This window comes from Pavona decussata, unplaced genomic scaffold, assembly GCF_977016875.1.
Source record: "Pavona decussata unplaced genomic scaffold, jaPavDecu1.1 SCAFFOLD_181, whole genome shotgun sequence".
Lineage (NCBI taxonomy): Eukaryota > Metazoa > Cnidaria > Anthozoa > Scleractinia > Agariciidae > Pavona > Pavona decussata.
In genome coordinates, this window is record NW_028145591.1 from 105802 (window position 1) to 123171 (window position 17370).

General features: G+C 41.2%; 1 protein-coding gene across 1 annotated transcript in view; it reads right to left on the bottom strand.

Moving 5' to 3' along the window:
- Positions 1-17368, bottom strand: part of LOC146463020 (uncharacterized) — a 62816-nt gene extending 45448 nt beyond the window's left edge. The window contains exon 1 of the mRNA XM_085084932.1: positions 15005-17368. Coding sequence (XP_084941058.1) covers positions 15389-17368 — 1980 coding nt within the window. The 3' untranslated portion in view covers positions 15005-15388. The remainder of the gene's footprint in view (positions 1-15004) is intronic.
- Between the last annotated feature and the right edge of the window lie 2 nt (positions 17369-17370).

Genomic DNA, 17370 nt, shown 5'->3' on the forward strand with positions numbered 1-17370 from the left:
GTTGCTGCCTTACGGGTCCCTTGTTTCCTTCTGTTCTTAACCCCTTTTAAATGCTCCACCCAGAACTTAACTTCATCAGCTGGAAGGAGGGTTTGTCTGGCCAGCTCCGTAATCTTCTCATCGCTGACTGTGCTTGGACCTTTAGCAACCTGTTGAATTCCTGTTGGATGATTACAGATAGGGGATTCACCATACAGTCCCTTGTTCCATTTTTGACAATATGGTCTATACATTCTTGTGGGGGGAGGAAGTGGCCAGTGCACACGTTTGTACACTCATCACAGTCACCTCCCCAAGGACGCTTGGGTCAGGTATTGGAGCAGGAAAAACCGATAATGGAGGGCCATCTGGAAACCACACTTTCTGCTGCTGGGGAGGCTCACATTTACATACAGGATTAACGCAACCTTCCTTGTAGCATGGCAGCAACATATAAACGTACTGTGCAGGCAGATTCATGACCATGTGGTTATTTCTAACCATCCATATTTCTTGGAATCTCTTGTAAACCTCGGGCTTAGTGTTTAGTAGTTGTTGCTTTTCTGAAGCCTTGCCATTCAAAAATTTAAGGAGGTCAGCTCGACTGTCATTATACCTCTTAGAAGCTTCATTTCTTGCACCGTTTACTAAGGTTATTTCACTTTCACCACAGGGTGCACCACTTACTCTGTCAATAAACACATCAGTAGCTGCTTCCAGGTATTGTTCTAGTTTGGTCTCATCGACACCATTTTCACTGAAATTGGATCCACATAAAGTGGATGGAATAAACAGATTACAGCTACTCTGTTCAAGTATGAGCCACCGTTATGCCTTGTGGATACAACAGTGCACTCTGTTCCGTCTGAAATATGCAGTATTGCAAAACTGTACTTCTTTGTGAGATGGGCCCTCGTCACCAGCTTCGTCCACACGCACACAGTGTACAGTCTTCTCTTTCATCAAGGCCCCAGGTCTTCTCTTTCTTTTAGCATCTTGAAGTCACAGAAATGTTGTGTAGCAGTTTTATCATACAGGTGATGGGCTTTTACCACTCCGATGCATTTCTCTGCAGTGTTCTTGGTTCCCATGAACACGTACGGCGTAGTTTGCAGAACAGAACTATACTTTTTCATGTAATTTGTTCGTGTGGTGAGCTCTGGGTTCTCAGACAGGGATGTAGCCTTTTGCTGCTTATGGGTGTACGTCGTATCTAAACGGAATCCCGCCTGGTCATCACGGTTCAATATCATTTTGTCTGTTCCGTCTGTCAGCTGAATGAAATCAAGTGCATTGCACATGGAGTTGGAGAAGTGTGCATCGGGATTCAGCTTCAGTGTAAATCCTTTCCTTGCTCGACGTGACGTTACTTTCCGGGCTACGCAAAGTTGAACGACTGTACCATAACTTATTCTAGATTTGTACTTTTCTTCCAGATGCTTTTGAATTCGTGTGTATGTCACCTTTGGGCCTTTTGTTCTCAAATTACCATCAAATGTTAGGACGCCAGTCCTTCTCCACTGGTCATGGCCACTCGTTTTCCCTTCACATATTCCTCTATGTCTCTGCCAATATTGGGAAATCTTGCTAGAGTCCAAGATACTCTCCTTGGGGCCTTTGTCTGAAGAGACTTTTACAGGCAATTTCCTTGCTTTCTATTCTCTTTGCATTTCTCCTAATGATGGATCTATGCTTTCGTATCAACGCCTACCCTTCAGGTGACAAAACATCATGGACACCAACCCACGCTTCAGGGTCATCGCTTTCTAAATCTGTGCAAATGTCACCTGCAAGATTTGAATTAATTGTGTCTCGTTGTTCTTGCAGGTAAGCCTTTTGTTCAACTATTTTTTCTGCGTGGTCAGAGAGGTCTTTCCAGGGAAGGAATTCGCTGAACTCCAAGAGAGCTCGCTCAAAGACTTTACTACAATAACCATGAAGAAGCTCTTCAAGTTCAGTAGCAAAAGCAAACCAGTTAAGCGAATTTGCTCGTAGAATTGACAATAAATGATCATGCGATGGAGTAGGGTTCACAACTGTTGTATCCTTGGAGAAATTGTCCAGGTCCACTATATAGCTATGCCTTATGTCTTTTTCATGCTTTAAGTTCTCCACACTATTTTCCACCGATGTATTATGAGCTGTTGTCTCAACTAAGTTACTATAGCCCGAGCTTCCTCTTCCACTTCCTACATCATCAGTTTCCTCAAAGTCAACGTGTTCATTAAAAGCACCATTCTCTTCACTTGTAGTACATCCGATAAATTCGCCCCCAATGTCAGCATTTTTGAGGTCCACATCAAAACTGGCTTCATCGGGTTCATTCTCACTTTCTTCATTAGTGCTACTCTCAGTTTCCTGTCCCACGTATATTCAAAAAGATTCTAACCTAGCCCTTTCTTGGACACTTGCAAGTTTTAAGACTGCTTCTCTAATCTCATCTTGCAATGCATTCCTCACTTCATTTCTAATGCTCGAAAAATTGTAAACACCATATTGCTGACCAGTTCTCTTGTTGCTGAATCCACTTGCTTGACAAGCAACGAATTTTATAAGCTTTCTGTCCTTTTCAGTAGAAGCTAATGAGCAAATGTCTTGAAGAGCATCTTTTGATAGGCATAGTTTGTTGCGGTCAACAACATTCAATTTGACAATCATATCTGAAAACAGGCAGTAATCAACATTGGGTACAAGCTGTGTTACAAAACGTTTCTGTGAATCTGGACCTTTCAACTGCAGCTGAACAATGGCAACAGGCAATTGCATGAGGCGGCCCACTGCCTTCTGACTTGAGTAATGCCCCCCAACAAAATGTCTATGGGAACAAAGGTTTCAGTTCTACAATACCACCTTCCAGTATATCAAATGAATGCACTCTTTACAGCTGGGATTATGATAGAATTTGCAGTGAAGTATTCTTATTTTGATAAACTCAGTCAATGAAATTTGATTAATTCCCGATCTGTAGACACCATCTTTCAATTTGTAGAGAGCCTTATCGCAAACATTGCCAACTGCCCATTTCTGATACCTTTTCAGCAGGTCAAGGGACTCTTGCGTTTCATCTCCTTGACCCTCTTCTGGGATAAAAAAGAATCGCTGGAAGCATTCACGTGAGCAGTTGTACCTTTACTTGCTCTGAAGTCTTCTTTTTGGCAACTGGAATAACAGGGCGATTCTTTTGTACCCTTTTCCAAACTTTCATTAGACACAGTGTCTGAAGGTACTTGTAGCCGTTCACAAACTTCCTCAACTCTCACGCTTGTAGCTGTGCCAGGATCTCCTCTGGATCTACCTGGTTGAGAAATAGACTGACACGGCAAAATCTCTGTACGCTTTTCCAAACACTCATTAGACACAGTGATTGCAGGTACTTGTAGCCCTTTACAAACTTCCTCGACATTCACGTGTGCAACTGTGCCTTGACTTGGTTTCGAAATGTCTCCTTTTTTGCTGACTCAAATCATTCTCCACATTTTTTTTAGAGCATCCTTCAGAAAAAATACCTGCTCGCACTTGTTCTCCTTGTTTACTTTCCCCAGTTTGTACAGTCATTGTATCATCGTTGTTACCCTCAGCCCTTCTTGTACTTTCTTTTTCCCGTTTTTGGCTGCTGTGCCTTGAAAAGACTAGGTATGCTACCAGACTTTTTGGCTGGAAGAGACTTGGTTGATGGCTGCTCTTTCACTCTAGCTTCAGACTTTGACTTGCATTTTGATGCTTTTGCTTCCTTTGCAAGTAGAGAACTCAGTTCAGATTGTTTTTCCCGTTGCTTGCGGCGCAGCTCCATGATTTTCTCAGAAATCAAAATTGCCTGATTATATTGCTGAGTATTTCCGTATTTTGTGCGTTAATTTTCAGCAAGAATTAATTGAGTTTCAAGTTTAGACAAGAGAGGGATTATCGACACAGATGCTATAGGCTGCATTATTGATTGTTGTATGATAGTCCAGTAGTTTATCGTCTGTTTTTAATCTATAAATTTGACTTAGCTCCTTAATCTTCTCTTCATCAGGTGGATCCAGACTGGGTGGATCTTGCTGATGTTGAGTATTAACATTTTATATGTTGAGTATAAAAAAATATCGATAAAAGCAAGAGAGAATGAGGGTAAGAGGGCGAATAACCCATACATGGCCCTCTTCCAATGAAAATTATTTGGTCGGTTAGAATGACCTGATGTTATTGTCATGGAAGCAACAGACAAAAATAATTTTCGCAGCAAAATTGAATTGCTAGCTGTTGACAAGAGAACTCACCACCACTTTTGGTCCTGTCTTTAACATCCCACCTTCAAATAACAATGTTCCATGAGCTTTCCCCTTTGTAGTTACACTTGTAAAAATGGTAGTGGTCTCACTCTCTGTTGCATAGAAATTCATGATAATTCAAAATCAGTTCACTTTGCTTATTTTTTATATCATTGATGAATTTTTAGCCTTCAAATAAATAAAACTAATTAAATTTCCAAACATTCGTATCATGAAAATACACAAACATTTCAAGACAATATGTTCATGCTACAATACCTGATTTTGATGCACTTGAAGAACTTCTTTGGCAATCTTAGAATTCTCTTCCTATTTAAAGAAACAAATTATATAGAGTGTTTTCATTCACGTGACTACTGGCTATATTGGTTTACTGAAACAAAAGAAAGTATTTGCATAAAAAATAGAGTTCAATTCCCAGGGCCCAGTTGTTCAAAAGCAGATTAACGCTAATCCCCGATTAAAAGTTAACCGAGGTTGGTATCTCGCTCGTTAAAAATTTTTTTAAAAGCTGACTTTTAGCTAAAGGTAAAGAAAAGTCTAAGTCGAAACTGAACGACAAAAATGTTCTGGGAAAAAGTCTTTTCTTTAGTATTTAAACTCGAATCAAACTTCATGTTAACCCTGGATTAGCTTAATTGGGCTTTGAACAACTGGGCCCAGAAGTTTGGTTTGGACATCGACATGGCCGCCATTTCTTTGTTTTGGGACACCAACATGGCCGTTGTGACGTCATGTGAAAACACTCTACACCATAAAAATAAATGCAATGTTTTTATCATTATTTAAAATAACTTTTCTGGTGGAAAGACACGAAAGACAGAACATTAAATTTTTAAGCTTGTCAGTTTGTTCCCAATTTTATATTTCATTCATTTCATTACATTGGGTACCCCATGCATTCACATATTTAAAGGTGAAGAAAGCTTATAAACGATTACTTTTCAGATTAATTTTCAGACAAACAGAAGCTCACCTCGGTTTATCTCTATTGGCAAGAGAGGAAGCATCAGTAACGTCCACCCATTCATTCCAGTCTTGATCAAACTTTTGAATAAAGTAAGTACATCCTTGCGACTGTATGCCAAATGCGTTTTTCACTTCTTTCAACAGCATTTGCACGTCTAGACTTCCCTCGTCAGAGATACACATCACGTGTCTTCTCTCACCAAACTCGACAAGCATCTACGCAAAATTTGCCCCAATGAACAACAGTTTTGTAGCACTATCACAAACAATACAAGACTTTAGTTCAGTCCTATCCATGTACAAAATATTTTTTTTAAATATGATAAGAAGAGATTATAAACACCTGATGACATGCTTGATCGGTCAAGTGATTCTCAGAATAAATTAGTAAAAACTGTGACAACAGATTTTTGTTCACCAAAAAATAAATTATATTTATGTGTTCTTAGCATTATACAATGACCTTAAGGACGGATGGTATACTCAGCCAAAGGTATAAGGTGATTAAGATAAAACGACTCTTACCTTCTTTTCATGGCCAAAAGCCGCCATCTTGCCGGACTAGAGATTCTTGACCCAGTCCACGTCGGTGAAAAATACCCCGGTCCACTCCCCTACTGTTCTTGGATGACGTGCAAAAGAGGTCAAAGTCCCCGATACCAGCGGCCCTTTCACTCGTCAAATAACGGAAAATTCCCCGCAAATGCCCCGCTATGTCCCGGCCGGGGGGGTGGGGGGGTTTACATTGACTGGTGCATAAGTACCCGCAATTGACTTTCGAAGTGCTATCAAAATATAGTCGGTCGTTTCTCAGGATCATTCAAGCGAGTCACGCACAAATTCACTGGCAAGCCTAAAACCTGACCAAGACATACCTTCACGAGATCTCTTTCTTTGATTAAACCAATTATTTGTATTGTAAACATTACCTGGATTATAAATCATCGACGTCAAAGAAATTTAAAATGATCAACCTCAAAGCAGTGGATTAAACAAGTTGAATAGTCTTGAGTTTACTTGTATGTTGCGTGGCCAAACAAATCCCAACACCGGAGGGTGTAGTAGGGGCAAGCCTGCCGTGACAAAACTTACGGAATGGTAAGTAAAAAACCTTACTTTTCTTCATGGATAGTGTCAAAAAATGAATCTTTTTAAATTAAATCGTCCATTGTTTCTTGATATGATGAGAAAAAAATGTATCAATGGAGTGACGTTTCCTGGGGGAGTGGGACAGATGTTCCGTGGTGATTCTATCCGCAACCTTCTCTTTCAAACAGAGTGCTTTCCTAGTGCTTACACTCGGTGAACTTCGACTTTATTGCAGTCAAGTACTGCTTTCTTACTTAAGATAACATTCTAACCACCTCTTCCAGGCAATGTTATGTATATTCTAATGAATTCACTGATGCGATGAAATAACCATAGTTTACACTAACAACCATGTGGCACAAGATGCTTATTCTTTTGTCTAAAATTGTGGCAGTAATAGTTATAGAAATGAGGCAATCCTTTTCTATGCTTCATATCCTAATTGAGAAAAAGACAATAACTGGTGCCATTCAGAGAGCTAGCACCACGTGCACGAGTATAGACAGTGCAACTTCGACTATTTTAATAGTAGGCCTAGGGAGTGGCTTGCGATTGTCTGGTTGTCCTGTGGTCGTCCTCTGCCGTAACGTGATGTCCACTGTGAAAAAGAAAAAGGTGACAATTGTCTGAATGTTTGGTGCTTTCTTTCTTACTGTACTGTCGGCCGTTGGGATATCAAAGTGCTCACAGATGTCCCTAAGCATTTGAATCGCAAATTTTGACAACTTTGAGTTTGCAATAAGTTCGCAAAGTTATGATTGTCTAAGCAGATTGGGTACACAAGTGCAACATCTTGAACTGATTTGACTTCTCAACAGGCTGTAGGCTTCCTCGTTTTGGTCGTCTTCGATTTTGCTGTCGGTTCCCTTTTCTTCAAGTGAACGCTGCAGAAAAGAAACTTGAAAACTGCTGACTCGTCAGAAACTCAGAAGTGGAAAATATACGATTCCCATTGCTGTCTCTCGTAGTCATTATAGACCTCGCAACTGACACTGCGTCTACATTTTGGCCGACTGTCTCTCCAATGAGAAATTTGCTGGACGAGTACTCCCTCTGATTCTCTGTGAATCTAGTTTGGCGAACTTGAATAGACTTTAGAGCCCATCTCATTGGCAAACACAGTTCGGATCTGAGACGTTTCTACTCTTCGCAACTTCCTGCATATGTGGTACGTATCCATACACTGCTCTGTCAAGAAGAGTCTCAAGAGCGCGTTCTTGTCTGCCACAATCCAGGTGATGCTGTAGGGCAGAAAAACGTTGATATATCTTAATGCATCCTTCCTCAGGACATGAAAAGAGACGGCTCTGTGATTCAGCAGCAACTGACTCCTTTTCAGAGTCAAAGTACTTCTGAGTGTCTTCCAAAGAAGATTGGGTCCGTGGCTTTACCTTGAGAAATTGCCCCTCGACATCTTTGTTTGGATTTAGAGGTCCTTCTGCTACCTGAGCAACGTCACATTTTGCGAGTGGTATGTTCAGAAGACAGAAGCAATGAATGAATGAATGAACGAACGAACGAACGAACGTTCCATAAGTGACTGTCTTATCTAAATAAGAGTAATATAAGTCTTTAAAAATTCACAGACAGACATGTACAGACAAACGTAAAGACAGACAGGTAATAGGTATTGTTGCGTTTGTTAAATTTAAACCGCACAGCTGCCCTATGACTGCTGAATTGTTTTGGAGCAAGCGAGTTTGATGTTTTTACCAAAGACATGTCTTTAATCCGCAAGACAACTTCTGTATCCTCAGAAGACCTCGTACTCCCCATTCCCAGTTGACGCAGCAAATGCCTGCAGTTTGGGCAGACCCCTATGACAAGATAACAGAATTATTTTTCCCCTTTCGTGTTTCGTTTACGATCCCTCTCACCCACCTAAAAGGAACATCACCTTTGTGTTTCGTGAGAACTAATCAAAGCAATTTATATAATTAAAGCTTATTAACAAAAGAGAAATTTTCCCTTAATGTGATTATAATGTTTACTTCTCAGGGTTTTCTAGCTTTGTCCATTTCATGCCGTGTGTGGTTAAAAAATAGTGATCATTGGTATTGTTATTGCAATCGGTAACGTTTAAAATATATAAAAATTCAGGTAAACAAACGTTTTTTATAAGTGACTATGCACCTGAATCTAAAGCCAGCATGACTCAACACTCTTTGAATATTGCCTGTGCATCCGCTTTGCTTAGGCCTATCTCTGCTTTTGGTTTCTTCCCGATGTCTTCACTGTGATTGGACAAAATGGAAGGTATTTTGCATCTGTCAGATGACCGCTTCCATCTGATGCCAAGTGATAATCGGTGGGATGGGCAGATTTGGAATTGCTCAATACTTATTAGTTGACGAAGAGAAAACATTCCTGCTCTCACTAGTGTAAGTTCCATTTCAGTATCTGTTGTAAAACCCACTTGAAATGTTGACTTCTGGCCTGTGATATCCCTGTCTCAGCTCAGTAGTGGAACACATTCTATTCATTTCTTTCTATCTCTTCGGTCATAACCGCACTGGCCTCCAACAATCGCTAAAAAGGAACAAGTGCTCTCCATAGCTCGCCCAGAGCTCATATTTGGATCACTTTTAAACACTGCTTTATAAGACAACTGTTATTGACACATAGGTCAATTTAAAGAACCGTGTTAATTGGGGAAGTTTGTACTGCAAAAATAGATCCTGCAGATAACCAGACAGAGACAATTTTTCACTTTATTTTTCAAAAACACATCTGAAGTGTAAAGTGTATTAAGCCTCTAATAACTACATGCAAGCAACTGTTGTAGCTACCCCCACTACAGCATGTCACGCAGTCACACAACGTCAACTTAGAGCCCAGTTAGTTTCCTGTACTACTTTTCGCCTGCTCCTATTTCCGAAATCGGAGGTTGAGTTAAAAAAGAAAAATGCCGACAACAGAGCCTTCTGTTCATATTTTTAATGAAACTATCGACAGACTTCGCAAGAACGTCTTGCATGACTGTCAACGAATTTTTTCTTATCCGACTTAATTTGACCTTTGAGGTCAAACTTAAGAGTTGATACAGGAATGACAAGTTTCCCAAATTCACACTATTAAGGTTTGAATGAATGGAAACCCAATCAGAAAAGTATTTTTTTATTGTAAATTGTTTTATGTGATCTTTTAATTCAAGCTGAAATTGAACATTTCTCATCTACAATCGGCGAATGAAAACAATACTAACAAGAAGCTGTTTCCAGCTTATACTTGGGCCATATTAACTGTGTGGTGTGTAAAGCCTACAATCTTTTGACAGTGATAACCTCCAGCATCGCCAATTCCCCCAAATAGATAGCCTGCGAGCAAGCTCTCCTGGGGGTGGATCCTCTTTCCCCCTCCCGCCCCCCACCCCCAAGAGAGCTTGCTCACAGGCTACCGAATACATAGATACAGAGATATACTGAGGCAATAAGTAACCTCCCGATAGAAGTCAGAATGAAATACAGGGGAAAACGACATTTGTCTTACGAATTCTTTTGAGAATCCGCGGGCTTTAATCCTTACGTTTTCACCTCTCATTTAGAGACAGAAACCATTTGTACGGTCCTAATATGTATGTGACGCCGGGTCAATGACGGATCATAATTTTTGGTACGTTATAGACGCGGGGGGTACTCTCTGATATGACCTTAACAGGGACGTGCGGCCCGATAGGGTATGGTTTTCAGGGTGTTTTGTCCTGAACGGGGTATCTATTTCATCACTTTCTGTCTTAAACAGGGTATTCCTACATAACCTAATGGCTTAAACGGATTGTGATTGCCAATGCATTAAAATACAGTAAGAAACTAGTGTATTCTCATTTCATTCTAGTCTTAAACGGTGTGATTTTGGGTTAAATGTCCTAGAAAGGGCCTGAAAATTTTGAATTCTGTCTGAAACGGAATAGGGAAATCGGAGAATTGTGTCTTAAACAGGGTCAGGGTATGAACGCTCGGGCCGCACCTCCCTACCCAAGCATCTGTTGACTACCTCCCCCCCCCCCTGGATCTAGAGTAATGTACGCATCACCCGTACGTTTATATCCTTGTACGTTTTTCAATGTTTCGCTGTTTATATTTTTAAATGAAATTCAGGGGAAGGCATTTCTTATTCACTTTTCATTTTAAGACAGAAACCGTTTCTACATTGACTGTTATTTTATAGTAAACGTGAGACATCTATTATATGAGCCGAGGTTTGATTTTCGACGGTAACGTACATAGAAAAATATAAATTGCCGGGAAAGTTATTAGTTTCCTTTTTTTTAGAGACAATTATCTTATCAACTTTTGTTTTCAGAGGGCGGAAAGCATGATGCTGGGATGCTTGCAGACTCTGGGTTGCTTCATCAGTTGCAGCTACATGCTGTATCTCCCCTCGGTCAACCCATGTGTATCTACGGAGATCCAGCATACCCTCTAAGAGTGCAACTTCAAGCCCCATACAGAAATGCTATCTTGACGGCTGACATGCAAGCATTCAACACCTCCATGAGTGAAGTGAGAGTTACAGTGGAGTGGCTGTTTGGGGACATAGTGAACTATTTCAAGTTTATACATTACCAGAGAAACCTTAAAATTGGCCTCAGCAGTGTTGGAAAAATGTATCTAGTTTGTGCTATACTGAGAAACGCACTTACATGTCTTTACGGCAACGCTACATCTGAGTTCTTTCACCTTGATCCTCCAACACTAGCAGACTACTTTATTTGAAAAGCTGTTTGAATTTGTGTACAAATTTTCAAAGCTTCAAAAGTTCTTACATGCGATCAGATCACAATGGTAGGATCATTGTTCACAACTACAACCTCAACTGAACAGCCCATATAAAACTATTAAGTACAACGAGCTGTACATATTAAACGACACAAGTTGTAACAGAGACAATTTATCAGTCTGCAAGTTAATAAATGCACGGAATGTCTATTTGTTTACAAATTTAGACATAAGCATCATAGCATTATTTTGCTGTTGCATCATCCTCATCATTTCCAGTTGTTGTTGTTGAATGCTTTGCAAATTTTCTTGTTCTTTCTGTTTTATTCGCAACTCCTCTTGTCGAAACTGGTAATCCCTCTGTGATTTTTCTCTTAAGAATTCTACAGTTTCTCCTCCGTTTCTTCGTGTTTTCTTAGGTCTGACAGCACAGTTGTCTTCGGCGTTCTTTCTCTTTTTCGTTTCGCTTAATTTTTCCGTCGCTCTGAGCCTTACTTCTTCCGCACTAGCTTTATCTACTTCAGCTTTTTTCTTCGTGTTCTCCTTTCCTTTCAGTTGTTCCCCTTCTGAAGCCTCCCATTTCTCATAAATTTATTCCATGGCCTTATCAACTTCGGTATCTTCGACTTCAATGCCAGACGCTCACTGCTCGGTTTTCATTTTTGTTTTGAACTTGGAAAGCAGAAGCTGGAAATGCTCTCGGATCGATCGCTTTGAGACTTCAAACTTTGGATCCTTGATGTTGTTGAGTCTTTCGGCTATTTCGTCCCATACCTTCCCTCTCTCCAATGTTCGAGGTTTGAATTTATAGGGCTTGCTAACTAGGATTTCTCGGCACAAAATAACATCGTGGTTTTCTGTCCACTCCATGATATTTGACCTATAAATTGAAATAAAATGAAGTTAGCGAGATAAAATCGCTCACAAATAAATTGAGCTTTTCATGTTCAAGGTTACTTAAATAATCCTATCAGCTTTGTTTTGAAAATCGGGTACATTTCGGAGAAAGCCGAGGTAAATGCCATGAAAAGAAAAGATATATTTACCCATTTTTAGCAATGGCGGGAACTTCACTTCCAGGATTCGCCATAGTCGCTGTGAATTTGCGTTTTTGCACTGGAAAGAACAAAGAAAAAATCAATAGCTTTTGCTTATGCGACCTAATATCAGTAGTTTAGAATATAATCCAGATTAGGCTTGGAAAAGACACGGATTTCAAAGTTAACATTCAAAAAGAAACTCACGTTCTCGAGACACCGCCAAACTGGTGAAAACGACAGCCGCGACGTCAGGTGGACGGCTCGACTACTATGCAAATTGCAGTCAACAACGCAATCTTGACTTCCGGTTGACCTCCTCGGGATCGCCGTCCAGGGTTGCTTAAGGTCGGCATTGTAAAGCTCCTCACGGCCCGAAAACAAAGAACGTGACGGAGGATTTAAAGAATTTGATAACACGACGGAAAACGTAACTCGTACCAGCCAAAAAACGAGATTGAGAACAATATCTCGTGGCCCAAAGTCTTATCTCTCGGCCCATCGTGACTCCAAAAAGAAAAAAGAATTTGATAATGCTACCGAAACTTTAACTCGGTCCGCCTTACGGCCCGGGTAATTAGTGAAACTCATTACTTATGCATATTCAGGTGAAATTTTCTCCAATTTCGAAGGTCTCGTGTAAAGTGAAAAACGAAAAACCCATTGCAGTTTTTACACGTTTTAGTGCAATTCTTTATCTCTTCACAGCGTGAATGATAGAGCTATTCATCATTGGGCACAGGTAAAACAGTTTGATCACGACTTAGAATTATAACTATACTTTTTGCTATTTTGAAAACTACACATCTTTAACGCAATTGTTTTCACTTTAAGCTGTTGGAAAGAAAACAATCTGAATTAATATGAAATGTTAAACACTTCCCAAATCAGAAAATTAGTGCTTATATATCCATGCACTCTCCCTGTTTCCACATTAGTTTTGTTTAGATGACTACTAATTTGGCTCTCAAGTCTGGCAATTCTGAGGCAACCGACGGTTAAATGATTTTTTCCGTTTTTCTTAAAGCGAATTTTTGAGAAACAAATCATATCACTATCATTGACTTAGTATTGCCTTCCTACACATTAAATATGAGCGAAAAACATTTTTTCACTGTGGCCGCTAAATTTTGATTTTGCTCAATTTTTTTCTGGCCTTTGCTCTTTTTTCAAAGCTGCATCTTCTTACAACAGGGAACACAAATTATTTGTGTTCCCTGTTGTAAGAAGATGCAGCTTTCTTTGATGATTCCAATAGGTTATCACTAGGACGAAACTTATAGCAAGGTGTCAGTTCTTCTGGATAAGCCAACTTCATGGCCAAAATGTTAGACAAGGTGCTATCAAGGCCTAAACAGGAACGACTGTCAGTTTTGTTTTACGAACAATGCTGAAAGGCGCTCTTCCTCTGCATTACTGTGTGGGATCACAAGTACTGCTTCTGCAATTCTGGTCAAGTGCTGGAATGTCTGCTGAGGAACCATGCAGGCTGTTTCATGTGTCCAATGTACCACCAAAGAATGTCAACACGATAATGAAATACTTCAGTACCTCCTTCAATTGCATCAACCTTTTTTGTTGCCTGCCAAACATCCCCACCAATGTCACTATCAGTAAGTGATCGGTAGTCACAAAATTTTTTAAAGAGAGCATCTCTTATTGCATCTCATATTGCGTCAAACCTGTCATAGAAATACTCCACATTTTGCCATTCTGCTTCAATGCGCTGGGGTACGTTTATCCAAACTGCGTTTTGAATCAACTCTTCCCTCAATGGAAATTTTACCAGAATATATGCAAGTCACCTTTTAAAATAGCAGTGGGCAGCATAGAAGAATTTGTTGTACTTTGCCTCTGTTATGTCACCTTCATTTAAAAGCTTGTTGACCGCTGGCTTTGTAGTTCCACCACGATAAACATTCTGATGTTCAATAAACATTTCCTCATCATTTAGATCTAGATCTGTAGCGTTAGCACGCACTAAGACTTCAGGCTTCACAAGGCGGTTTGCAATGTTGTTGGCCAGGGTCAACATAGAACTTTGCAGAACATGGACTGTTGGCTCACTTCTCTGCAGTAGTTTGTTGAACTGTGTGAACAGCTGAATTGATGCATTATGGAACAGAAGGACAGGTTCCAGGAGAGGATTCGAAAATGCATCCTTAAGTCTCTTAAACCTTGCATCTGAAAAACCTTCACTCAGAAAGTAAGACTTCAGACTTAAGTGCTCTTTCAATACGGCGTTCCAAGGAAAGCCAACGGCAGGTGACATGCTTTAACACTTGCTGATACTCTTGGTAACAAAATTCAAAGTACTCTGCAAGCTTTCCTTTGCTATTGGAACTCTTATCAAACCAATAATATAGGTCGATAAGCACATCCTCAACATTAACATCAATGACCTCTGTGAAAGAATCATTCACTGCAGTTGCAGCAAGATGAGCCAAATGACATGGACATCCAGAAATAAGAATGCTTTGGTTTTTTGTCTTACAGCATGATGCAATCGAATTTGAAGCGAACTCCTCAATTGACTTGGTTTAATTACAACAATGAAACAGATCTACAGGATAAATCACAATATACATACACTAAGTAACGCGAACTATAAAGCTAAACAAAACACAATATAATAGACTTACGATAATAAGTTCGATTCGCAAGATAATTGATCACGTAAATGAGCTCGAGTGTCCAAAACAATATGGCTGACTAGCAAAGGTCAGCGGTCCTAACGAGTCCTCAGTATGTGGCCAGTGGCAGTCCCTTCATCCCCCCCCCAGTCCGAGAACTGAGAGCGGTACTGTAGGTGCACAGATGAATTTTGCGATGTTTAATACACAGATAACAAACGCGTACAAACTTTCGTTGCGTTGAATGGACGGTATACGGTATACGGTAAATACGGTTTCAAAAACTACAAAATAAAAGGAAAATAAACCTATAAACACGGTGTAACTACATAACGACAATAAACTAATGACCAAGACAACTTACTTGTGTTTGTCCGGTAATAAGAAACGTCAAAACGGTAGATACGCCATAAGAACAAACCTAGCTCATGAACACACACGTTTTCGTTTGATCTTTGAGCACATGCTCACTGCACCTGGCCGTAAGGCCTTATGGGAAAAAAGGAACGTGCGCGCTACTCGCGCGACGGAACTGCGCTAACATCCCCGGCCCTTTAAGGAACGATACCGACGTTGCTAAACATAACATAATATAGATTAAGGTCCTTCAAATGTTCAATTAACTTGAAATTGTAACAGTTCGTTATAACAATGTTCTCTCTATGGTTCAGCGCTCAGCTCAGCACTTCTTCTCAGCATTCGTCCTCGGTACTTGTTTGATCTTCGTTTGACAGCAGGAGGACAAGCTTGTTAACGGGACGGCGTAGTTCTGAAGTTTGGGTCTTCAACAGGACACTTCGCACCAGTCCCTCTTTGTCTGGTTCCGTCTTGATAACACGGCCCATGGCCCACGCGTTTCTTGGTGAATGTTCGTCTTTGATGAGAACAACATCGCCAACGGTCAGATTTTGCACTGGTCGGTCCCATTTTCGCCGTTCTTGCAAGGTCACAATATATTCTCGTTTCCAGCGCGACCAAAACAGGTTGGCGAGATATTGGACTCTGCGCCAGCGTTTTCTCATATACACATCGTTTCGTTGGAACTTTCCAGGTGGGGGAAGTATGATGCTCGTCTTCATCGTCAGAAGTTGACTTGGTGATAAAGGGTTGAGATCATCTGGATCGCTGGAAGCAAGTGTTAAAGGTCTGGAATTTACAATGGCTTCGACCTCGCAGAGCAGTGTTCTAAACGATTCATCATCCAAACGGGTGCCATGCTCATGTAGTAGGACGGTGAGTACTTTCTTGGTGGTCCGGATCTGACGTTCCCAGACGCCGCCCATGTGGCTTGCCGATGGGGGATTGAAGATCCAATCGGTGCCTTCTTGGCGTAACTTATTCCTGACTTGATCGTTGTCTACTTCCTCGATTGCTTCTCGTAATTCCGCGTTGGCGCCGACAAAATTTGTTCCATTGTCACTTCGGATCTCCCGAACTGGTCCACGGCGGGCAATGAAACATCTTAGGGCTTGAATGAAAGAGTCCGTTTCGAGTGAATTTGCTGTCTCGATGTGTATCGCTCTGCTTACTAAACAGGTAAACAGACAACCATGGCGTTTCAGTTCCTTGCGTCCTTTGATCAGATATGGGCCGAAGAAGTCGACGCCCGTGAACGTGAACGGTGGGGCTGGTGTTAGGCGATCCTTGGGCAATTCGGCCATCTTTTGCTCGGTTACGGGAGCACGGTTCCGACGACAGGTGACACATTTCGTAATTTGATGGCGGACAGCAGCATTGGCGCCAAGTACCCAGTACTTTTCTCTCAATTTAGCTAGCGTGTGACCACGCCCAGCATGTCTTAGGTGCTCATTGATTTGTCGAATGATGAGTGTGGTGACATGATTCTTACGAGGTAATATGACAGGGTGTTTCGCTTCCTCTGAGAGACCTGCTTGGCTAAGGCGACCGCCGACACAAAGAACGCCTTCCCTGACGAACGGATGTAAACGGTACAGGGAGCCAATCTTCTTAAACTCCACTTTCTTTTGTTTCTCCTGGCCCCGTGAATCTGGCTCGCCGTCACTATTGGCCCGGTGAAGGATGTCTAGCTCTTTGCTGAATACTTGGGACTGTACAAACTGGATGATGGCAATTTCGGCCTCGTTTAACTCTTGCACTGAGAGAGGCACGTTGCAATGATCCACGTGTTTCGTTTCGGCTTTCCGTTGCTTCACACTCTCTGGACGTTGCATTGCAACTAGGTCAGCCTGGGTAACTTCTGTCTTCTTCCGATCTTGCCTTCTTCTCAGTAACGTTGCTTTAATGCGTAGAAATACAGCCACTGACAGTTTCAGGCGATACCAGTCTGAATGGTATTCAATTAGCTTGTTTACGCTAGTGGTCAAGTCTTCGGTTACCACTGTTCCGGCAACGACCACCTTCTTAATCTCTGGATCATCCTCAGGGATGTCGCCGGTGAGAAAAGGCTGTTGTGGCCATTCCGATACTGGTTTCCATAGGAACTCTGGTCCTTTTATCCAGCGCGAATGCTGTAGGTGAGGTGTTTCTTTCATTCCTCTGGAGGCATCATCAGCAGGATTGTTAAGAGTGTCCACATATCTCCACTGATGAGGACTGGTAAAGTCTCTGATCAACTGGACACGGTTGGAGACAAAGACTTGAAATCTCTTCTGTTCGTTTCCGATGTATCGGAGCACTGTAGTCGAATCCATAT